Genomic DNA, 25,237 nt, shown 5'->3' on the forward strand with positions numbered 1-25,237 from the left:
AACATTACTGGCCTCTATAATGTGTCTTACATAAGCAGCACACCGTGCTATACCAAGAAAAAGAAGGGAACCAGCGGGAAAATGCTCCTGTAGGAGTACAAAAAAAGTGAACACGATCCTGTTTAAGAGACTCAAAAAGTGGAGAGGTGGCTCCTTCAAACCTCATTCCACCATCCTCACAAAAATTTTGGCATGCAAACATATTTGGGCTGGTAGAGACTAGCAGAGATTGGATTGAGGAGTTCCTAGATAACAGAACGCAGCACGTCATTCTCAATGGAGAGAAGTCTTCCGAAGTAAGAGTGATTTCAGGTGTGCCGCAGGGGAGTGTCATAGGACCGTTGCTATTCACAATATACATAAATGACCTGGTGGATGACATCGGAAGTTCACTGAGGCTTTTTGCAGATGATGCTGTGGTGTATCGAGAGGTTGCAACAATGGAAAATTGTACTGAAATGCAGGAGGATCTGCAGCGAATTGACGCATGGTGCACGGAATGGCAATTGAATCTCAATGTAGCGAAGTGTAATGTGATGCGAATACATAGAAAGATAGGTCCCTTATCATTTAGCTACAAAATAGCAGGTCAGCAACTGGAAGCAGTTAATTCCATAAATTATCTGGGAGTACGCATTAGGAGTGATTTAAAATGGAATGATCATATAAAGTTGATCGTCGGTAAAGCAGATGCCAGACTGAGATTCATTGGAAGAATCCTAAGGAAATGCAATCCGACAACAAAGGAAGTAGGTTGCAGTACGCTTGTTCGCCCAATGCTTGAATACTGCTCAGCAGTGTGGGATCCGCACCAGGTAGGGTTGATAGAACAGATAGAGAAGATCCAACGGAGAGCAGCGCGCTTCGTTACAGGATCATTTAGTAATTGCGAAAGCGTTACGGAGATGATAGATAAACTCCAGTGGAAGACTCTGCAGGAGAGACGCTCAGTAGCTCGGTACGGGCTTTTGTTGAAGTTTCGAGAACATACCTTCACCGAAGAGTCAAGCAGTATATTGCTCCCTCCTACGTATATCTCGCGAAGAGACCATGAGGATAAAATCAGAGAGATTAGAGCCCACACAGAAGCATACCGACAGTCCTTCTTTCCACGTACAATACGAGACTGGAATAGAAGGGAGAACCGATAGAGGTACTCAGGGTACCCTCCGCCACACACCGTCAGGTGGCTTGCGGAGTACGGATGTAGATGTAGATGTAGATGTAGATGTAGAGAGACAGTGACGGTGGAAGAGATTACCAGTGGGAGAGACAGAAAGAGGCGACAGTGATGGTGATGAGAGAAAGTGCACTGAAAGAGAGACGGATGAAGACAATAGCAATGGGAGCTGAAAAGACAGGGGACAGTTGAAATGAAAAATATAGGTGAGTGGGGATCATGCTGAGGTTTGAGGAGGAGGGGAGGTGTCTGAATCCTACCAGACCGGCAAACACGTATAGGGGAGGGTGCAATTTGGATCGGAATTTTAAGTGTGTTGAAAGAGCGTGAAATGTTCGCATGCCAAAATGTTCAGTGAGGAAGGCGGAATGAAGTTGATCCCCACTTTTCTGTCAGAATCGTTTAAAGAGAAACATATTCGCCTTTTATGTTCTCCGGCAGGAGAATTTTTTCGTTGGTTCCCTTCTTTTTCGTGCTACACCTGGGTGTGCTCCTTATATAAAACGAATTTATAGGTCAGTGAAGCTTTGACGGTTTATCTATATGCTTCAGCACATTTACATACTTTGACACATATAACAACAAATAAGTAACGGTACGCATAGTGTAAGCTTAACGCAAAAGCATTTGCTTTACATTTTTTCTCGATACTTTAACACTCGAGTCACTTTCTCAAGTGCCGAAATGATGAGGTATATTTTTAAATAAACTCTATATCGTTTTGGCGTTCTCATGCTGAAAGGAACCCTGTATTAAAACACATAAAAGCGTGAGCAGAGAAACGTTCCGTGAAACTATCCAGGAATATAACCATTTGCGTACGCCCACTAGACCAAAATTGTGTTTCGATACCTCGAACGTTTGTTACTTGGTAGCCTTAAGTTACCGGTACCGGTATAACAAATATAAAAATGATTTCTTGAACCACGTTTAGATCAGTTTTTGGACCAAATATGTTTATTCCTGAACACGAAGTTACTCATGATATCGAGTTAAATATGGCGGTACTGATCGACCGAGAGTCAGCTGACGCAAGAATTTTCTGCGTTGAGTGATGTAAACTGTTCGTCTCAGCTCCTATGTTGGCAAGACTACATTGCGTGAATGAGGAAGAGTGATAACTGTACGCGTGTGTGTATCTGTGAATTTGTGTACATACAAAAAAATGAGTGACAACGTGGTCGGAGAATCCGAGCTCCAAAACAGTGAAAAGGCATGAAATAAGGCAACGTTATTGTAATATCCGAAAACTATAGACTATACGATGTCAGCTGTAATTAGACACAGTAAATCCGTAGCACGTGTACTGTTCAGGAATTTTGCAGCGGTTGGTAGGCCATGCTTTGTTGGCCCGCTAGCAGATATTTAGCACTCTTTCGAATACCCTATAACACAGCTTGCATATGTGATGTGAATGTTTTCTGCATCTTGTACTTCATATAATTTTAATGTGTAAAGGTTGAGTGCTGTTCCGCGCTTACGTGACAGGGCTATGTTACATACGTTAACGTGTTGTCTTCGTCGTGCTGCATGTAACTTGTGTATAGCCATTTAATTTTCGTTTCTTGCGTTAGATCAACGTTGTTAGGAGTAACCTAAAATCGCTCTGGGTAGGGCCAATAGTTCCAAAAGAGCTTAATATGGGTACACCTCACTGCTCTGAATGTGCTTGCAAAACTCTTCCTTTTCTTTGTAATGGTGCCTTATTAGTTATTTCTGTTGCAATGTGGGTGTTGTTGTCCATCGGCATCATTTGTTATCTATAGTAGCCCATTTCATGTTGTTCATCTAGTACGTTAGTTCATTGCTTTGTTTCGTTTTCGTCATAATTCCCAGAATCTGACATTTCAAAGGAAACTAGAGCTGTTCGACGTTCAGAAAGACGTTCAAGAATTTCCAAAAACATGCTAGTTATGTTGCGCTATTCTTAACTTTCCATCCGCCCATAGCTTAATGTTCATTATTCTGACGATTTACCCTGAGACACAATACACATGCATTTTTATACAGTGCTTCCTGGCCTTGCATTCATAGGTTGTAGCAGGTTCTAAAGCGCTGACATTTAAGGCAGTCACTGTTTGTATTTTTGTATTAATTTGCGTTATGCCCTTCCAGGAGATTATTTAGTGCTCACATCAGATGGTAACTATAATGTTGTATGGATGAATGATAAATAGACTGACAGTTCATTGTAATACTGTTACTACTTGTATTACATACATGTTTTATAAACATTGAATACTGCATCTTTCTTTCTAAACACTTTAGTAAAAACTATGAAACTTAAAAGTTAAATGAGTCCATGTATGGCGGATAGGCTACATGACATGACTTGGAATTTTTCAGAATACATATTTGTTTTGAGACGGATCTTCTCATAAGTGATTGTGAACTAACATTATTAGTTTGCAACATTATTATAAAAAGTAGGGGCAAAGCTACATGATTATTTGCTTCTATCATTTAGTAGGTTTTTCATGCACGTTGCTTGTAAAGAAATAAATATTGGTTCAAAAACTTTAAAATGATTTTTACATTTTATAAAATTTCTTTTGTGGAAGAAACATTTATATTCTGTCCCTGTAACTCCAACATTTGTACTGTGTGAGGATGGACGGACTACACACTGGATAGTAGAAGGAAGAACAGTTCAGAATATTGGTGAAGATACTTTCATACTTTCAAAAATGAATAGAAATACAGCAAGGAAAATCATAGTAATGAACAGAAACTGTAAAAAAATGGGGGGGGGGGGGGCGCAAGACATATTTTAATGGGCAAGTTTACAAGTAGTGAGCTTCATTTGTATTTGGAATATGGCTGTGTGCAGCACATTTACAAATGCATTCCTATGTACAAGTGGGCCTATTGTGGTCTTCCATCTGAAGACCTATTTAACATAGCTATGTTGCTTGTCTGTCTTGTCTAAGCCTCTACATCTCCAAAGAACCATTTGAACCCGTTAAATGTTTTCATCCCTCAGTCTCGCTCTGCTATTGTTACACCCCACTCTCCCTTCAGTACCAAATTGACAATTCATTGGTGCCTCTGACTGTTTCCTGTTAACCGATCCCTTGTTGTAGCCAGATAGTGCCATAAGTTTTTTTTCTCCCCCAGTTGATAGAGTTCCGTCTTATTCGTTACACATTGTCATCAGTCCTCAAAATACTTGTATAGCACAACATTTCCAAAGCTTCTATAATTTTTTGGCTGAAGTGCTAGTTGTCTAAATTATGAAAAGCTTCAAAAAAAAAAAAAACCTTCCCAAGATTTAAATTTATATCCAATGTTAACAAAATCGTCTTTTTTTTCTTTTTTTTTCTTTTTTTTTTTTTTTCTTTTTTTTTTTCTTTTTTTTCTTTCTTTCAGAAGTGCTTCCCATGCTGTGGCCAGTCTGCATTTTACACTATCTCTACTTTGGCCATCATCACTTGTTTTGGTGTCGTAATAAGATAAATATAATGTAATTCCCTCAGCATTGACCAATTTAATTCAACTGCTACATTCTGTTACTTTTGATTTGCTGTTGTTGATGCTCATCTTATAACCTCTCTGGGAATATGTAAGTGTTAGATTCCACCTGTCTGCTTTGACCCCTGACATCATCAGTATGGCGGAATAGGCTATTCTAAGCATCTCCAATACGGCGCCTATGTCACTACAGACACACAGCAATAAACACGAAAATACGTATAAATAATTACAAAATCTACAGGTATTGGACACTTCTCTTGACCTATATAGGTCAACGGCTGCTGACGGTACCGAAACACCAATGTTTTACTGCTTGCTCATTGCATTGATTGACCATCGTCAAAGGTGGGCTTCAACTTTTGTCTTACTCTCTTCTCAATTACTGCTTTCCTTTCAAGTCTTTCAACTGTTATAAGTGCAGTATGATTTCTGTATAACCTAAGCTATAAATGGCCTGTTGTACTCTACATTCATTAAGAACTCAGTTTAATTTAGATTTTTCCATTTGTTTTCTTATCGTGCATACACTGAAATGTGATTTATAATAACCATAAAGTAACAACTTTCTATTTTTGATAAATTCCAAGGAATAACAATCCTATTGTGCCAACATTATTATGGCACACACTTTATAAACACATACATCTACTGATAGTATTTGGTCGTGTTCCCACATGACCGCCTTCTCAGTAGCATTTTCAGTTTAGGACATTAAGTAATCTTGTTGGAAATTGAGTTTCACAACAAGATCTTGTTGTTCCTCTTGGTTTGTCAACCCCTGTTTAGTCTGATTATTGGTCCAGGGCCGACGGTTCAACTGGAATGCCTTCAGTCCATTTATCATTCTCATTCATCAGGTATTCCGATTTTAGTCATTTAGTATCAATATTGTTTATCTGATCTGCCACTAGAAGTCCAAAAGGTTTTACTTCATCTGGCCTTCATATTGAGATTGTGTCTTGTTCACTGGGTCAACTCAAACACGTGCCAATTTACTGAGGTCCTTATGTATGAATGGTGTTCCTTTTGCTTTGTGGGGGTGATTATTGTTCTTGTCACTTCTAGCAATATCCCATACATTTTCAACAAATTTTACTCCATCTGAGCAAGAAAATCGTTTACTTTAGTCACCTCCATAGCTATACCAGTGATTGTAAATTGCGCTTTGGCTTGACAAAACCAGATGTCTGGCTTCTCCGTGCAAAACAGTAATAGGTTAACACTAACCTTATCAGTTTCCAGCTGACATTCTGAATTGTTCCCTTCATTTCCACTTATTGTTGACATTTGTGTATTTTTCAAACACAGTAGGTGACAATTTCAAGTTTTAAAAAAACACATTGAAAATTTTGATGCAAATTACATTGGAAATACTATTGTCTTGCCAGTGACATCGGAGCTACCACTTTGTTGCTCTCTACATTCATTAAGAACTCGGTTTACCTTAGATTTTTTCATTTATTTTATTTTCTTATTGTGCACACACTGAAACGTGAATTACAATAACCATGGAGTAACATACATTCTTATTTTGTCACATTCCAAGGAATAATAATCCTACTGTGCCTACATTATCACAGTAAAAATACAAATAGTATTTTGTTACATTCCTTCCCACAGACCCTTCTCTTCCTATTTTATACTTGCTGTCTTTTAAGAATGTGTACATAATCTAATCAATGCTGTTAAATTTCTGTAAATCTACAAATGCTATAGGCCTAGATGTTGATCTGTCTTTCTTGAATGTACCTTCTAAAATAATATGTAGTGTCAATATTGCCAACATTTCTTTGAAATCCAAACTTATCTTCCCGGGGGTCAGCTTCTATCATTTTCCCGATTCTTCTGTAAATAATTTCTCAGTATTTTGAAACCATGACTTATTAAACTGATAGATCAGTAATACTCTCACCTATCAGCACCTGGTTTATTTGGAATGTGAATTATTACATTCTTCCTGAATTTTTGAGGGTATTTTACCTGTCATATTTTGCACACCAGGTGGAATGGTTTGTCATGGCTGTTTCCCCCAAAGATCTCAATAATTCTGAGGGAATGTCATCAACTCTAGGGGCACAGTTCTGACTTAACATGTGTCAAATTCTTCTTGTGGTGTCATATCTCCCATCTCATCTTCATGTACTTCCTCTTTCTTTTCAATAATATTGTCTTCAGGTCCATTTCCCTACTTGTAACCCTGTATATATTCATTCCAGTTTTCAACTTTACATAATTTATTTAATTCTCTTTCACCATCTTGAGCTCTTGATATTCAGACTGTTTATTCTATTTAATCTTTCTATAGGTGGTATCGATCAGTCAGTGTCTTAGTTATACGTGCTTCTACAGCCTTGCATTTCTCCTGTAGCCATTCATGCTTAGTCATTTCATACTTTGTATGAGTCTCATTATGTAGATGTTGCTGTTCCTTTTCACCTGCTTCATTTTCTGCATTTTTATAATTTTGCCTTCTATCAGTTGAAGTCAATTTTCCCGTGTTATCCAAGGATTTCTACTACGTCTCACCCCTTTTGTCCAATTGATGCTATGCTACCTGTGCTATTTCATCTCTCTTAAGTTATCGGTCATCTTTTACTCTATTCTCTTCTAGTGCTACAGTCAAATGTTAGTTAATGCTCCCTTGAAACTCTCAATAATCTCTGATTCTTTCAACACATCCAGGTCTCACCTCCTTAATTTTCTACCATTTTACAATTTATTAACTTTTAACCTATACTTCGTAATCAATAAATTATGCTCAGAATCCACATCTGCTCCTGGAAATGTCTTGTGGTTTAAAATATAGTTTCACAATCTCTGCTGTACCTTTGTATTGTCAATCTGAAACTTCCCAGTATGTCGTCCATGTATACAACATCCTTACACGATTCTTAAGCCAAGTGTCAATAATGAATAAATTAGGCTCTGTGCAAAATTCTATAATGTAGGTTCCTCATTGTTCCTTCTTTTCTTCCATTTCCTGCTACTGAATCTCAAGTCTTCCATCACAATTAAATTTTCCTCTCTCTCTTAACTACATGAATAATTCCTTTTAGCTCATTGTACACTGACAAGGGGAAGCCCCGACATTGGGATCACAGGTTTATTTCAGACTTTGTACACCTGTAGTAAGCCATTAAAACAACATAATGTTCAAGCTGTAATATGCATGACTCCTGAAATTCTGAAAAAATTGCAACAGAATTTTTACATGTCTATTTTTGGCTTATGTATCTATGCTTAGGTGTTGGACACTAGAGTTCATGGTGGTCAAGTGTCTCGTGTTCAACCTTTGTAAGGTGAACATGTATGAGGCAACTGTTCAACTCCCACTCAGACTTATTAGTGATCTTTTCTTTATCACTGGTCATATTATTTAATTTATACGACATTTGAGAGGTAATACAATGAAAAAAAAGTCTGTTTACATGAAGTATCCATTTATGTTTTCCATGTATGTATGACTAATACCATCCTGCAGCGTGTGATGTCGAGAACACATCCGACGAGTAATTGTACATTGCTCTTAGGGTCTGGCACATTGTGATGTACTGTATTACTGATTGTGAATGACATCATTCACATTACTATGTATCGAGCTTTGAATTGGGCTTCCCAAGCCTGTCCAGAGACGGGTTTGATGCAGCTCTCCATGCTACTCTATCCTGTGCAAGCTTCATCATCTTCCAGTACCTACTGCAACCTATATCCTTCTGAATCTGCTTAGTGTATTCATCTCTTTGTCTCCCTCTACAATTTTTACCCTCCACACTGCCCTCCGATACCAAATTGGTGATCTCTTGATGCCTCAGTACATTCCAACATTGTTTGGGAACATGAAGTCCATGAATGGCCACTTATTGTCTGCAAGTGGCTGAACATCCAGGAGGCCCAGTCCATTCTTTGTAAACACAACCCCCACCATTATGGAGCCACCACCAGCTTGTACAGTGCCTTGACATTTTGGGTCCATGGCTTTGTGGGGTCTGATGCACCACACTCAAACCCTACCATTAGTTCTTACCAACTGACTGGAACACATGACCAGGCCATGGTTTTCCTGTGTAGGATCCACCCAATATATGGTAATGAGACCAGGAGAGGTGCTGAAAGCGATGTCATGCTGTTAGCAAAGGCACTCGTGTCAGTTGTCACTCTGTGTTCAGATTCGGCCATGTGCGGCCATAGCCATTTTGGAAACATTTTCCCATGAATCACCTGATTACAAATGACGGCTCTTCCAGTCCACTACCCTTTATACCTTGTGTATGTGATACTATCCCCGTCCGTATGTGTGCATATCTCTATCTCATGACTTTTGCCACCTCAGTGTACATCTTTTGATTTATACTGTGGTTGATGCTGACTTTGTGTCTGCCTTGGCTACAGTAGTATGTTCATTAGGCTGTCCATAGTAACTTACCTGCATTCCTATTTTCTTATTTGTTGTTAGACACATTGTCACTAACCATGGGTCCAATCCAGGACATATTTTTGAAATTACAAAAAATCTTAACAATTTACTGAAACATAAAACCTTTTTTGTTCAGTTGTATTTTTCATTAGACATAACAATAACTGCCTAAGTTAGCAGATTAAAATTTTGATCGTATAACCTTTTAACCAGTTTAGGTGTGCATCTTATGTTTATGTCTAGCAGTGTGATATGAAAATTTAGCCTCTTTAGCAGCACAGTCCATATCACTGTTATTCTCACCTTCAGCTTTAAGAAAACTTCAGTAGCATTAATACCACTAGTTTTTTTCATGTGGTCTTTAATATAACCCTTTCCATTATGTTCGAAAGAAAATTCTGCAGGACATAGTGTATGATAAACATGTTCATTGCTATCACCATTACACAAGTTGAAATTTGTGTTACAGGTTAACATTAATTGCACACTTTCTTTTGCCCATTGCAAAACAATGAGACAAAAAATGAACAGAGATAAAATGATCAAATATGTGTAGATGAGTTACTTTTGTCGTCAAATCACTAAGTGACATATTGCAGTGGATCCAGTAGCCATGCCTCCCTTTCGTCGTCAGTGCTTTCTCCTAGGTCAACTGAGAGAGAATGTTTAAAAATGCAGTATAGAACAGATAGGTCAAAAATTTTGAAAAATCCTCACCACTCATAAAATTCTCAAACCCCAGACTTTTTTTTCCCAACTTTGGACAGCATTAAAAAACCAGGAGTGTTTGGACTAATCCCAGACACATGGTAAACCTAACATACTCCTGAAATACACCTAATTGATTTTTTATTTATAACCCTGTATTCACCTGACCAAAAGTTGTGTTCTTCATACCACCAAAGTTCACTGTTTCCCACTACTAACTTCACCCTATCCATCTCTATTTTTAAATTTTCTAAGAATTCTACCGGTTTAAGCCATGTGACTTTCCATGGTTCTGGTGATGGTATCTTCCTGAGTAGTTTCCACCCAGAGACTAAATGGGGAACTATTTTATGCTTAAGAATGGGAGCATAATTGAACCAACAGAAACACTGTATGCCCTCCAGAAAAAAAATATTGACTCTTAGTTTCCCCCTTCGTTTTCAGCTGTTCACAGTGGTAGCACATCAAGGCCATTTTGGCTAATGTTACAATGCCAGATCAGTTTAGTCATTCATATTCTTGATGGAGCAACTATTGAAAAGGCTGCTTGACCCTTTTCAGGACCTACATTTGCTCATGGTCTTTCCAAAGATACCCCTCAAATGTGGTTTCACCTATGGAACAGATATCTGTATTGTTGAGACGTTCAAGCCACTACACTTCAACAATGTTTGTTGGGTGGAAGGGGGGAGGGGTGTGCCTGTAAGTCATTTAATTTACTGGTCAAGTGATGAAATATTTTGATAGCAGGTACCAAAAAGCTTATGTACGGAGAGGTAGACATTTATTACATTGTATTTGGCAGTTATTGTATGTTGTCATATAAATATGAACTTAGTACATATTGGGGGTACTATTGACAGTTACTGAATTACAAAGGTATTGAACAGAAACTACTACCATTACAGTATTACATTTTGTTGTATTTTTTTTCTCATTATACAGTACAGTACTATTAGAATTTGAATGAAGTGGGAGAGTAGCACAGTAAATCCCAATCATTTGCTAATCTACTCATGGGGGGACGGGGGAAGGCATGTATTTGAGATAAGATGTGTGTGTTTTTGTTTTGTGGACATTGTAGTCAATAGAAAATATTTGTATAATTGTAACTGCTTTTTCCATGTTTACCCACGAAAGATATCGATGTTGCCATTGGAAGAGGATTTTCCTCCATTTTTCTGAATGATAATTTATTAGCTTGTATTGGAGGCTTAAAAGTGTTATTCCATGCTGCAGTGCTTCATCACTTTAATATTTCACTGCATTTGCTGTTTCAAATCTGTTGTGGAACCTGCCACTCCCATCACTTAGCATTAGAAATTAGTATTGCATCTTTCAGCACAAGAAGTGTTGTAAGATAAATTCACAGTAGTGATGTGTAATGTGACACTAGAATTTATATGAAATGCTGAAACTTTCCTTTTGTTGGAAGTCATCAAGCTTTCCTTTCCCCCCTCCCCCATGTCCAGACTGAATCTGTGCAGACAATCCACAAAGCTCATATCTTGTGGATGAGCTGTAGTGGCTTTAAGTATGAGTGTAGCATGAATTTGGTTTGATGAACCTTATGTCAGCACTCAAGTGTGAATTGCTGAATACTAGTGTAGATTTACTTGTTCACATCCATTTCTTTAAGAGATGAAATATTGATTCACCAGATGCACACATGAATGGGCTCTTTTTCTTGCACACATTTAGTTAGTGCTGACCATTAACTGAGCCCCATTAGCAAGTTTGTAAGTGCCAAGAGAGATACCAAGCACTTGTAAAATGTGTATAATCCCTTCTTTTTGTTCATCTTTTGTAAGCCAGTCATTGCTCGTGTCAGGCTCAATTATCTCAGAAGTCCACTTATTACTTTCACTTCAAACCTAAGGTTGTCATGTAGTTCCCTTCCCATATTATGTACTTTCTAGACAGCTTAATTTGTACTTAATGCCCGTGGGTACTCATGATTGAAAAGATAATTTTATTGCTATAGTAGCTGTATACAAACATCTCTCAATCTAGTAGTTTTTGGGCAGCTAGAAAGGGGTCCTGCACGAAGATAGTATGATATATCTGTGAACCAAAAACTTAGTTGAAGGCACTGTAATGGTTAATACTGTCTGCCCTCCCTATATCAGTATCAGGGGATCTTGGAACACATTTTATATTTATGTTCTATGTCTTAGGCATTTATCTTTCTTTTTTGTGTACACAAATTGTCATGGTTTGATATGTGTTTGCTCAGTACAGTGTTCTAAAGCTGCCACAAAAATGTTCATTGTAAATGAATGGGTATACACACATCTTTATGTTGGAACGGTGTGTGCTCAATTGTCAAGTGAAATGTGGAGTACCAGATCTGTTCTTCATAATCTGTTCATTGTTTCCTGCATCTTGCTTTATAGTGGAGGGTGCTTTAGTTAGCTTTTGGACTGCAAAAATATTTCATTATAGATATCATATACATCATTCAGACAGAAATTGCTGCTTATTGTTCTTAAGTATTTTTAGGAATAGGTCATAAGTTTCTCACTGGAAATTGTAAAAAGTTTCTGAAAAACCATGTTATTTCTTTAAATCATTAGTTTTCTACTGGGCCATTTTGTGTTTTGAAAGATATGACATGTAGAAAAGCAGTGCCACCTCCCACAACTTTGAACAACAACAAATGTAACTGAAAGCTGGGAAAAGAATTGAGTAAGTTTCTCTGTGTCTCCAAAGATAGTTAATACTGAATGCAAATCTCATGGAGATTTCAGAAAGATGCAAGTTGCATACAGGTGCAATACATTGCTAGAAATACTGATGGAAAGGAGTTGGACTCAGAAATGAAAAAGTCATGGGTAACTCAGGGGTGACACAGGAAGCTTCTGTGACAAGACATGCAGCTGTCACAATAAATGTAACCACTTCATCTAGTATATAATGATACATGAAAACAAGAAAGGAAGAGAAAAAAACTAATAAAACTACAACACGAGAAATAATATTTAAAAAAATCTAGAAATATAAGGAAGACACAAAAGTACTACAGAAGCCAAGAAATTCAGAAATTCCAGTGCCCAAAACAAAACAAAAAGAAATGACAAATACTCTGAAGCAGTACATAGTTGGAATTCATGGCTGGAAAGTGAGGAGAAAAGTTGAAAGGCAGGCTCATAATGAGTTATTGTAAGTTCTTACATAATGAATGATGACACAGAAAATTCTTATAGATATATGGCAAACAACATAAGCTTTCAGTAATGAATTTTATTCCTTAGTTAGACATTTTTTAAACTTGGTAGTAAGAGTCCCCGATCTATTTGAATACTGTTGTGTATTTTCTTGAGATTTTTACAGATAGCAGCATTTTTGTTGGTGCTGTTCTCTCTTCTGACATTTATTAGTTCATTGTAGTTTTTGTTTTATACATAATGGACACAATACTAACTTTTCAAATAGGCCTTGCCTTGCTTTACCATTATTTGAAAAGGCATATTGTTTTAGAATTGTCAGTACCTTTATGCTGATTTATGGCACTCTGTAAATGACTAACAGTAATCATATAAGTACTGGAGGATGTGTTATTTTCAAGAATCTCGTCCACACACACACACACACACACACACACACACACACACACACACACACACACAGAGAGAGAGAGAGAGAGAGAGAGAGAGAGAGAGAGAGAGAGAGTTTTGGAACCACTGAATGAGGTGGCACAATTGGAAATAAATGCTAAATTTATATTTATGAATTTGTCTATTCTTATCCACCTGAGATCAACAACAGGAAGCTTTAGTCTTACTTGACATTCGGAAATGCTTCTTTTGCAGCTTGAGGAATATTAGAAAAAAAGAGTTGTGTATGGTAGTCAGAAGCTTAAGTGTTGTTAGAGTCTTCAATCCAGAGACAGGTTTGATACAATCATCCACTCTAGTCTATACTGTAGCAGTCTCTTTATCCATGTGTGACTGGTCCAACCTACTTCCATTTTCACTGCTTACTATAGTTAAGCACTGGTCTCCCTCTACAGTTTTTTACACCTGTCATTCCTTCCTCCTCGCCTCCCCCCCCCCCCCCCCCCCCTGCTCCCCTGCAACCTCCAATTCTGTTACCTAACTGATGATCTCTTGAGGCCTCAGAATGTGTCATATTGACTGATCCCTTCTTTCAGTCAAGTTGTGGCATAAATTTATTTTTTTCCCCTATTCGATTTAGTAACTTGTCATTGATTATCTTATCTGTGGAGCTTTCAACATCGTAAAGCAGTCATTACTGAAATTTCCAACTTGGAATAAATGCAAATTAATGTTCTAAATGTTTGTATGTATTTAAATAAAATAGAAAGAAACTTCCACATGGGAAAAATATATTAAAAACAAAGATTCCAAGACTTACCAAGCGGGAAAGCGCCGGTAGACAGGCACAATAAATAAAACACACACACAGAATTTCTAGCTGGGTAAGGTAAGTCTTTCTGCTCCCGGGATTGGAATGACTCCTTACCCTCTCCCTTGAAACCCACATCCTTTCGTCTTTCCCTCTCCTTCCCTCTTTCCTGAAGAAGCAACCGTCGGTTGCGAAAGCTAGAAATTCTGTGTGTGTGTTTGTGTGTTTTATTTATTGTGCCTGTCTACCGGCGCTTTCCCGCTTGGTAAGTCTTGGAATCTTTGTTTTTAATATATTTTTATGTATTTATTTACTCAAATCACATTGGGCCATCAGGCCCTCTCAGGCATCAGACCAAAGTACTAATAAAGGATTTCTGTTCTTACATGAGTGAGGCCTATTGCAAAAACATTGATGAATGTTTGGAAATTTGCCAAAGTAAACTTGGGAAGTCTGATATCTTGCATTGAACCATTTAGTGTGTTGGCACTGTAACATGTCAGACATTTTGTGAACATGGCAATGACCATGTACCTTTCATGAAATATTGAAATATTAACACAACAGTGGAGCATTGACAGATATGTCTGGTCCCTGATTCTGAACTCCTGTAGTTAATTTTAAATGAGTCCTGTTGTTGTTTGTGCGAGCACAGAAATGACATGTACATTGGTAAAATTGTCTTTTTTTGGTCATCAGTGGTCTGGTTTCTAAGCTATAATTTGTTCTTCAGTAGATTAAACAAAATCATGATGACTGTCTTGTTTTGGTATAGTTTTGTGACACACTGTGGTCTGAACTGCAGGTATAATGATCAAGGCACCTACTGGTATCAAATCAGTCTTGGCACTTAATATTTAAAGACATTTTCACAGCAGTCACAATCATAAAGAGACTGCAAATGTGGAAGGTTTACCCTTCCTTTAGCATATCTTAGCACTATAGTGCAGCAGGTAGCATCCTATCAAGTTGGAAATGACCACATCTTAAACAGTAAAAGAGTAACTACCTCAACTGAGCAAGTACAGCACACCTTAACTACCCCCTAAGAATATCTTGCTACTCCCAACCACAGAAATTGTATGCCAATTATTCATGCAAGCATATTTCTGTCTGTCTTCATTTGTTACCTTAATCCAATCTTATTATTGAAAAGAACTGTCACATTGGTTTTTTAAAAAAATTAAAAATTCCTGCCAAATATATGTTATGTTTTGTGAGGTAGTAGTAGTAGTAGTAGTAGTAGTAGTAGCATTAGCATTCTGCCTTAAGGCAGGTCTTGTCATGGGTTAAACCTCTTCCACTTTTGTCTGTCCATAGCCAGTCTTTTCATTTCTGAATATTTGTCTCCTTGGATATTGTGCAGCATTTGATATCTCCTTTTTCCTCTTCTCCTTTTTCTCTCCGCCATTCTTTCGATTCCTTCCTTCAATAAACAGCCCCTCCTCAATGTCCAATCTAGTCCTGTTTTCTCTTTATAATGACTTTCAGCCTGTTTCTTTCTTCTCCAACTCTTATTAATACTCCTTCGTTCCTTTGTCGGTCTTCCCATTTCACTTTTTCCATTCTTTTTCCACATCTCTAGTGCCTCCAATCTTCTTTCATCTTCCTACCTCAAATTCCAGGTCTCCGCACCATACAGTGCAATGTTTCAGATGTAACTGGCATTTATACATTTGTATTCTGGTACAAATCAATTTTTTTCTTAACTTTTGGTTTTGAATATTACAGTTGTTCTAAGACATGCAAGAATTGACACATTCAAACATAATTCAGTCACAAAGACATTTTTATATCCATGTTTTAGCCACGGGATCTCCAGTCTTTTAGATTATCTGGGCCATATTAGAAGAAGATGATTGTATTTGATTTTTGAGCTGCACGTAATAGACTTAACACTTGTTTGGAGGGGGGGGGGGGGGGTCACAATGGACCAGTGAGGGAATAGCATTATGTGGCAGTAGTTTCATATTGAAAATATTCAGTTTATGATAATTTGAGATAAACAGCCCCCGCTCCACTGATCGTGTGATACATACTCACTTCTTGGGCCAATTTGATAATTCCTTTGGGCTGTATGTTGCCCACTGGTTTGGACACCCGTGTTCCAGACTGCAGTAAAACTAGTGGGCATCTGTTGAAGTCGTGAAGCTAAGAATGCATCCAGCATCAGGAACATCCTTAAGAATGTTGAGGTGCTTTTGCAAAGTACTTATTTTTGTCCCATTAATCTGAAAAAATGTCACTTTTGCAGTTGAGTGATCAACATGATGAATTATCACATATAAGTACAGGATTTAATCTTTAGAACTACCAAGGTTTTCTTTGGTGGGTGTAATGGAACAATGTCTGAGCTTCATGAGAACAGTTGAGAAGAAAAACGAGTGGCTTCAGTTATGCAAATTAATGTTGCTGACCTGGAGATAGGTGTGCTGATTGTAAATATTGTCATCCATTATATCTAACACAAAGTATGAAAAAGATGGTGGCGTGCAGGTCAACTGATTTCCTATTCAGTTGTGGTGCGAAGGCGTCTGTAGTCTGACTTCACACAAAAAACCTTTCCTGAATTGCATTGCGCTTATCCGAGAACTTGATTTTATACAGCCCAGGTAGCAAGCTTCTATTTCAGCTTTTGAAGACTGAGCAGATTACACTGTCAAAAAACTTCATGAAATTATTAGAAATCCAGGATATTAGTGAGAAGCAATTAAATAATTATTTAATTATTTTATGCTGGAATATTTAGCTACTTTTAGTGCATACAATAACTTTTTGCAATGTGTAAAAGTAAAATAAGATAAATCAGAATGTCTTTTTTCCACTGGTATTGCTGTGCTACAATCTAGTATGCAAAGAACTGCAAATAATGAACTAACACATTTTGTCAGAGCTTATATGATTGCTTGCTAGTCATTTACACGAGTACATGCTGCACCTATTTACGACAAAATTAATTTTAAGTTTAGATTTTTTGATTAATTCATTCTCATCAACACGTTGTAATATCATATATTCATCTAAGTTTTAGGAAAATCAAAAATAGAAAATATTTCAATTTGTTCTTAAAATTCACCTACTTGTATATTAGCCATTCCTTCTCTAGTGAGACAATCAGTGATTTTTACGGTTGTGTACTCAGCATCTCTCTGTGACAGAGTACTGATAAATTACAAGTACTGGATGTTACTTTTATTCCTGATATTATTATATTTTTATGAGTCTGCTTCTGTTTTAAAATCATGAGTGAGCCACAAACTTTATAATGGAGTAAATGTACTGTAAATATTTCCAGTGTTTTTAGTGTTCTTATTTGCTTAGAGTCAGGAAGAGGGTTGAAGGTGAACATTTTATGCATCTTACTGCACTGCCTCCATATTCTGTGTAAACTACATCTTTTAAAACACTTTTAAGCTGCGTATAAATTATTTTTTGGCTGGTGTTCTGGACTAAGCCACCATTAGGAATCTTTGACTGGCACTAACCTTATCCAAGTTGGCATCATGCATACTGCGTAGCGCCTGATCCAGAAACCATAGTTTCTTTATATACGAAGACAGTAACTTGTTCTCGAAATGACAGGTACTGTTGATGACCATGCAGCTTTTCCCTGGAATAAATGATGACTAACTGACAACCTCAGCTGCCGACAGGTCTTGTTATACCTCGATGTGGACTGCTGAAAATGTGTGCCCTGACCGGGACTCAAACCCGGGATCTCCTGCTTACATGGCAGACGCTCTGTCCATCTGAGCCACCGAGGACACAGATGAGTAGCGCGACTGCAGGGACTTATGCCTTGCACGCCTCCCGTGAGACTCACATTCCCAACTGTCCACAATTCTTCATCAACAGTAACTGTTTCTAGAATGAAATTTTGACTCTACAGCGGAGTATGCGCTGATATGAAACTTTCTGGCAGATTGAAACAGTGCCTGACCGAGACGAGAGTTCGAGTTACTGTCTTCGTATATATAGTTAACAGCTACCCAGCCATTGACCTTCGTCTGTGTGAATGCGCACAGGTTGCCCAAACTCTTACGGGAATCGCCAAAGCGTGCGCGAGTAATGAGTGGGTGGGCAAATGTCTATAAGGTACAATACATTTGTAGAATTGTGGACAGTTGGGAATGTGTGTCTCATGGGAGGCGTGCAAGGGATAAGTCCCTGCAGTCGCGCTATTCATCTGTGTCCTCGGTGGCTCAGATGGTTAGAGTGTCTGCCATGTATGCAGGAGATCCCGGGTTCAAGTCCCGGTCGGGGCACACATTTTCAGCTGTCCACATCGAGGTATAACAACACCTATCGGCAGCTGAGGTTGTCAGTTAGTCATCATTCATAGTTTCTTTGTCATATGCTGACGGTGGGTGGGTGTTTAGCCATCATATCAGCATACATCACAGTTCACCAAAACACACAAATTCAATACTATTGGTCTTCTACTGAAATTGGCATAAGATGTTGCTTCTGCCTCATGATTTTAACACATTACCGTGTATTTAGATGGTTATACTTTCCAAGTTTCCACCCGGACTAAAATAATGTTGACAGTTACTAACAATGTAGATGATGACAAGTTGGATGTGACCAGTGCCAGTTTCAGATTCATGGTGATGAGCTAGTCCTGAACATTTGTTGCATAATATTGTGACGCAGGTAAAGTTTAATCAACAATATTTTTCTTTCTACGGAAGTACACCATATAACTACTACTCAGCTATGCTAACAATCTGTGGTGGCTGAATAGTACATAATGCATCATTGCTAAATCTTCAGTGAACACATTCTGCAACTAAGGATATCTGTAAAGTTGCAAACTGACTGTCATAGTGCTTGTCCCCTCTCCCCTTTTTAAAAAGTTGCTTACTTGTAATGCTTCTAAACAGAATCAGTTTGAAGAAGTTTCCTGTATATCAAATGTATTTAAATTCATCATATTTCTCTCTCTGTATTCATAAATGCTCTGTGGTCGAAAGAGAACTAACAGCATACTCATATTTTTTGGTGCTTGTTTCAGTGTGGTATTTCTTACTTGCTTTCTTTCTTCTTTGTGTGTGTGTGTGTGTGTGTGTGTGTGTGTGTGTGTGTGTGTGAAATTTCTATAAACGACTTTCTGATTTAGATGAACATAACAATCAAACAGCTTATTTCTAAACTTTTACTCCTTACAGAAGTTTTGAATCCAGTACACAGATTTGTAGCTAATAATGGCTGACAGATTGCCAAATTTCGGCAACCTCAAAACAAAAGAGGGATTGGAAGTGCTGAATTGTCATCTTTCAGATAAAAGTTTTGTGGAAGGGTTTGTGATAAGCCAGTCAGATTTTATCACATTTTCTGCAGTAGAAAGTGAACCACCAGAAAACCTCCCTCATGTTTGTCGCTGGTTCCGACACATTGCCAGTTATGGAAAACATACTCAGATTAATTCAGAGAACAACCCTTCTAATAACATAAATGAATCTTCAGGGGCAGAACTATCTCCCACAGTATCTAATAATGTGAAGGTGAGCATTCAGTTTGTGGGTTTAATACTGATTATTGTTTCATTAATGTCGACATTCACTTATAAATTTTTCTGGTAACAGTAAAATGCAAGTATAATTTTGTAAGGATGTAGCACATATAAGTGTAAAAATAGTATAAGCTGCATGCCAGCAAATTTGCCTGTCAGTGTAATTAGAAGCTTTATTTCTGCCATTTAGAGTATAGTAAACATTTCTTTACAGTTAAGTGTTTTATATAGTAAGCCCGTAATCACATAAAAATGGCCTGTGAAAGTAGTGTATTGCTGGCCTCAATAATACCTCACAAGGAGTTCATATTTTCTTCACTCTTTGGTTGTTAAATCTGCAGTGTTGTTACAGTTTGCAAGGAGTTGTTAAATACTCATTCTAGTTCATAATTCCCATTGCTGATCAATTTGAAACTAATAGGCAGTAGTTCCAGTTCCTCTAATACTATCTTCACAGCACACCCTGCTTGTTTTGTAATTTATACGCATAAGGCAAATGTGTTCTTACTCCTTACTGTCACCCTGCTCCTCATTCTGTTATTGTTTGTAGCACTCCTCATTCCACAGTAAATGTCCAGTAAGTGATTTTGATTTTGTTACAGTAGATCTCTCACTGCCAATATGTGGCACTTCATTGTTATCTTCTCAGCCTGTCTTTAGAGTCACACGTCAGACAAATTCAGTCTTTTCAGTATATGAAGCAACACTGTGTTCATAACACTTTTACCAGTTCTTTTTTAAAATTTGACAGCTATTTATATTGGTATGTTAAATTCTTTGCTTTTTCTGAAGACACTTTTTGCTTTAGCGGTCTGGTTTGTACATCTGCTTTATGATATCCATTTTTGGTGATCAGCTTTGTGTAGTCTAGCTTCATAATTGTTAATACCCCAGTGAGAGTTCATTATAACTGGTCATTTTTCTATAAGTTCTTAAGTTTTGGACACACTGTTGCAGAAGAGACAGTACCATACCATTAATTCAACTTCACATGAAACTGAGAGACTATCATTTGTTTTACAATATTCGAATAAACTGTTTTCGCACATCAAAGTGCTTGGAGACGTGTCTCTGCATGGCAAATGAAATTGAAATCCCAAGTTGCATGGTGGTTCAGAGTCAACATTGAACTCTAAGTCCCCCAGTAACTGGCTTGGTAAGTCAGTTCAAATGTCAGAAGAAGAAGAAGAGAGCATACCACCTCACTGAGTGAGGTGCTGCAGTGATTAGCAACTGGACTCGCATTCAGGTGTACAATGGTTGAAACCCATGTATAGCCATCCAGATTTAAGTTTTCCATGATTTTGCTAAATCGCTCCAGGCAAATGTCGGGCTGGATCCTGTGAAAGTGCATGGCCAGTTTCCTTCCCCATTCTTGGTACAATCCATGCTTGTGCTCCATCTCTAATGACCTCAATGTCGATGGGATGTTAAACCCACTCTTCTTTCCTTCCTTCCTTCAGCATACTAACTCCAATAGGACCATGTCTTGTAAAGCACTGTTATGTTCAAACCTGCATTCAGGTTGAGGACTACCTTAACATCCCTCTTCCATGCATAGTTAATGGCATATTCTTAAAAGCCAAAATGTACAGACTTATTCCATAAGTTAGTATTCTTATTCCAGAACAGCTGATGTCATCTTCTTGCTTGTAACACTATGAAGTGAAGTGAAGTGAAATGAAACAATAAAAGTTCATCTTGTAACATTTTGTTTTATTTACTGACAAGAAGGTAGCTTTACATTTATCTATGGACTTGACCTGCTGCGTATTGTAGAGAATCAGATGAATGCAGCATATTTCTTAAAAAGGCACAGGTGATCAAAACTTCTTTCAGTGTGTTGTAAGTCCCCCTTCTTCAACAATGCGGATTTTGTTAAGCACCCATTAGGTACAAATAAATCACAGAAAGCAATAGTTCCAAACTCTTCTGGAAGTACATAAAACGAAACACTCCTGGAAGTGAATATCTATATCTTAAGAGAAACAAAACTTCTTAACCAAGATCGCAATAAAACACTATTGTGGATAACCAGTTTCTGTAAACTGTTACCATCATCAGATCTGCAATAATATTACAAATTTGCTACAAACTGTTAACCAGATAATCCCAAAATTAACTCATAGAGGAATCAATGACAATATACAGTCATACAGGTTATTATAAACATCTTTTGCCAGATGCATGCAAAATATTTCCATTAAATCTCCAGATGCACAACATATGTCTTGAATGATGTGTTGGTACATCAAAAGTAAAATTTTAAAATTACTATGTACACAAATCACCAAACTTTGCATCCATATAGTCACACGTCATGCCTACTAGGACAAGATTTGACTTTCAGCAGCCAATTCATAAGATGAACTGCCAACAAGTACAACAAACATTGCTGCAGTGCATAGTTTCTACCATTAAAGGCAAATACTTATTTTGAAACCTACCATAATTCCAAAGATAAAAGTTCTGAAATGCTATTAAAGAAAAATACTTCTTGATGATTTCGTCCTGACAAAACATAGTTAAGACATTCTATAAATCATATTTATGATAAATGCCATTATTTCATCACAAACTGCTAGTACCTTTGTGACAACACAGCTAAGTAAGTGCCAACATAAATACTAATGAAAATTAAAAATATTTAAACATTATAAAAAGAACTGAGACTAAATGCCAAAAAAAAACTTTTAGGAAATTATTAAAATACAGCAGTGTTCAACCCAAAGTCTGGAGCTAGCACAACTAATCTTAAAATTGTAGTAGTAGTAGTAGTAGTTTTATTCATCCGTAGATCTCTTTTTACAAGGATATAGGACATGTCAAAGTATTTACAAGCTTAGATCAATTTACAATAAGCTAATTCGTATACACATATATTTACAGACTTCTAGTTAGATACAATCATTAGATTTTACTCCTGGTATACAATAATTTATTTACAAATAACTCATTAAATAATGTAATGCCACACTATTCACTCATATTTCACTATCAGTCACTGCACACACTATACACACATTGTTTCATAACACTTCACTCACTACACACACACACACACACACACACACACACACACACACACACACACACACACACACAGGTGATCCTTGGGCCATTTTCTGTACTGCAAGTTCCCATTTGCTATCCTGAAAAACTGAGTCAGCATCCCTTCATAATGAGTGAGATGTTGAGCTCAGAAAGAGGAAGAGGTGTTAGTATTGTGCTATGCATAGCTTGAGGGGAGAGTGTCTCTAGAAAGGAAAAAAGAAGAAAAATAATAAAGTGAAGGTGTTATGTGGAATATTGGATGTTTTATAATCATTATTATTATTATTATTTGTTTGTATAACATTTTTTTTATCAAACCCCTACTCTGGTTTATCTAAGTAATCCTTCAATGTATAAAATGTATTGCATAACAGGTACTTTTTAGCTGCCTTCTTAAATAAGTGTATTTTTGAAATTTCTTTAATCTCTTTTGGTAATTTATTGTACAGTTTTATTCCTTGGTAGAAAATGCTGTTTTGAGTTTTATGTTTATTTTTTCTTGGTAAATGTAAGTTGAGTCTATCTCTTGTTGCATGGTCATGGACAGAGCTGTTTGTGCAGTAATTGCCAATGTTACTTTTGATGTGTACAACTGACTGGTAAATGTGTTCTCATGGAGCAGTTAAAATTCCCAGTGTTTTGAACAGATCTTTACAATGAGCTCGACTACTATTTCTGGTTATTATTCTTATGGCTCTTTTCTGGAGTTTGAAAATTGTGTTCATATTTTGTGGATTTGTTCCCCAAAAAAGAATGCCATAGCTAAGAATTGAGTGTACATATGAATAATATGTAACTAAAAGACACTGCATGTTACACACAGATGATAGAATTCTAAGGGCATAACATGCTGATGACATTCTGTTTGCAAGTACCTTTGTGTGTTCGCACCACTTCAGCTGAGAGTCAATATTCATTCCTAGAAATTTTGCATTTGTTACACAGTCTATAGAGGTGCCATCTATATTTAATTTAACATTGTCATTTTTCCTCTTCAAACTGAAGTTCATGGCATTAGTTTTCTTTATGTTTAATGTCAATTTGTTGCTTATTGACCAATCGTAAACTTCCTTGAGAGTTTCATTTGCTTTCTCGGTAAGGAGTTCTCTTGTTCTCTCAGTGACTATAATATTGCTGTCATCAGCGAAGAGAATTTTCTCACCATGAGTAACACTACTGGGAAAGTCATTGATGTATATCAGGAATAGTATTGGTCCTAATATGCTACCTTGTGGAACCCCTATATTAATATGTTTTGGTTCTGATAAGTATTTTACTAAATGTTTAGATCTATTTGAAGTATGTGTTATCTCTACTCTTTGTACCCTATCTGTTAGGTATGATCGAAACCAGTCATTAGCTACCTTTCTTATTCCTAATGCTTCTAATTTATTTAATAGAATCTTGTGGTCGACTGTATCAAAAGCCTTAGAAAGATCCAAAAATATGCCTGTGACACACTCATCTTTATCAAGAGCATTAAGTACAACTTTTGTGAATTCTACTATGGCTGACTCCGTATTTTTGCCACTTCGAAAACCAAACTGTGATTTGCTTAAAAGATTGTATTTATTCAGATAATTCATTAATCTGTCTTTCATAATTGCTTCTATTATTTTTGAGAATGCTGACAGCAGGGAAATGGGCCGGTAATTTTCTATGTCTTCTGCATTACCTTTCTTAAGCAAAGGTACAACTCTTGCCTGTTTTAGCTGCTCTGGAAATGTCCCTGATGTGAAGGATTCATTTATTATATTTGTTAATGGGCCTTTTATTCTAGTGCAACGCACCATGCTTAGAGCACAGTAAGATTAGGCAATGTGATTGGCTGTATCAAGTCCATAATTACTTTGTGGCATGCCAACAGAAAGTGGTCAAAAGTGGTTACAGTCTGCTTCTTACATTGAGCACATGGGTTTTTAAATTACATATTTGACTTTTAATGGTAGAAACTATGTACTGCGGCAACATCTGCCATACTTGTTGTCAGTTTACTTTATGTCTTGGCTGTTGACAGTCAGTCCTATAGCGCCCTAGTAGGCATGACGTGTGATTATATGGATGCAATGTTGTGTACATAGTAATTTTAAACTTTTACTTGTGATGTGCCAACACATCAGTCAAGTCATTTGTTGTGCATCTGGAGCTTTAATGGAAAGATTTTGTATGCATCAGGCACAAAATGTTTGTAATAATGTGTATGAAGGTATGTTGAATGTTTGTAATAACGTGTATGAGGGTATGTTGTCACTGATTCCTCTATGGGTTAATCTGGCATTATTTGTTTAACTGTTTTAGCACCTTTGTAATGTTATTACAGATCTAATGATGGTAATGTAGTTAACTGAAATCAGTTATCCACAGTGTGTTTTATTTCGGCCTTTGCTAAGTAGTTCTTCTTTTCCTAAGAAAGTAAGTACAGATCACCTCTTCATACTCAGTATCAGTAAACTAATGAATACCTGTATCTGTATTCATATTCTGCAAGTTACTGTGAAGTGCATGGCACAGGGTAACAGCCCTT

At 37.1% G+C, this 25,237-nt stretch overlaps 1 protein-coding gene and 1 non-coding gene across 10 annotated transcripts in view; both read left to right on the forward strand.

Annotated features, from left to right (window-relative positions):
* Positions 1-2,059: 2,059 nt before the first annotated feature.
* LOC126268086 (threonine--tRNA ligase 1, cytoplasmic) overlaps positions 2,060-25,237 on the forward strand; it is a 136,943-nt gene continuing 113,765 nt past the window's right edge. The window contains exons 1-2 of one of the 9 annotated variants that reach the window (XM_049973582.1): positions 2,287-2,393; positions 19,316-19,651. In XM_049973582.1, the coding sequence (XP_049829539.1) occupies positions 19,352-19,651 (300 nt within the window). In that variant the 5' untranslated portion in view covers positions 2,287-2,393; positions 19,316-19,351. Of the gene's footprint in view, positions 2,512-9,836; positions 12,939-19,315; positions 19,652-25,237 lie in introns of those variants that run through there. The other 8 variants (XM_049973585.1, XM_049973586.1, XM_049973583.1 and 5 more) reach the window with 8 other exon arrangements.
* Positions 18,336-18,409, forward strand: Trnat-ugu (transfer RNA threonine (anticodon UGU)). Its single transcript has one exon. It is a non-coding gene; the product is annotated as a tRNA-Thr (tRNA).

This window comes from Schistocerca gregaria, chromosome 4 (assembly GCF_023897955.1).
Source record: "Schistocerca gregaria isolate iqSchGreg1 chromosome 4, iqSchGreg1.2, whole genome shotgun sequence".
Lineage (NCBI taxonomy): Eukaryota > Metazoa > Arthropoda > Insecta > Orthoptera > Acrididae > Schistocerca > Schistocerca gregaria.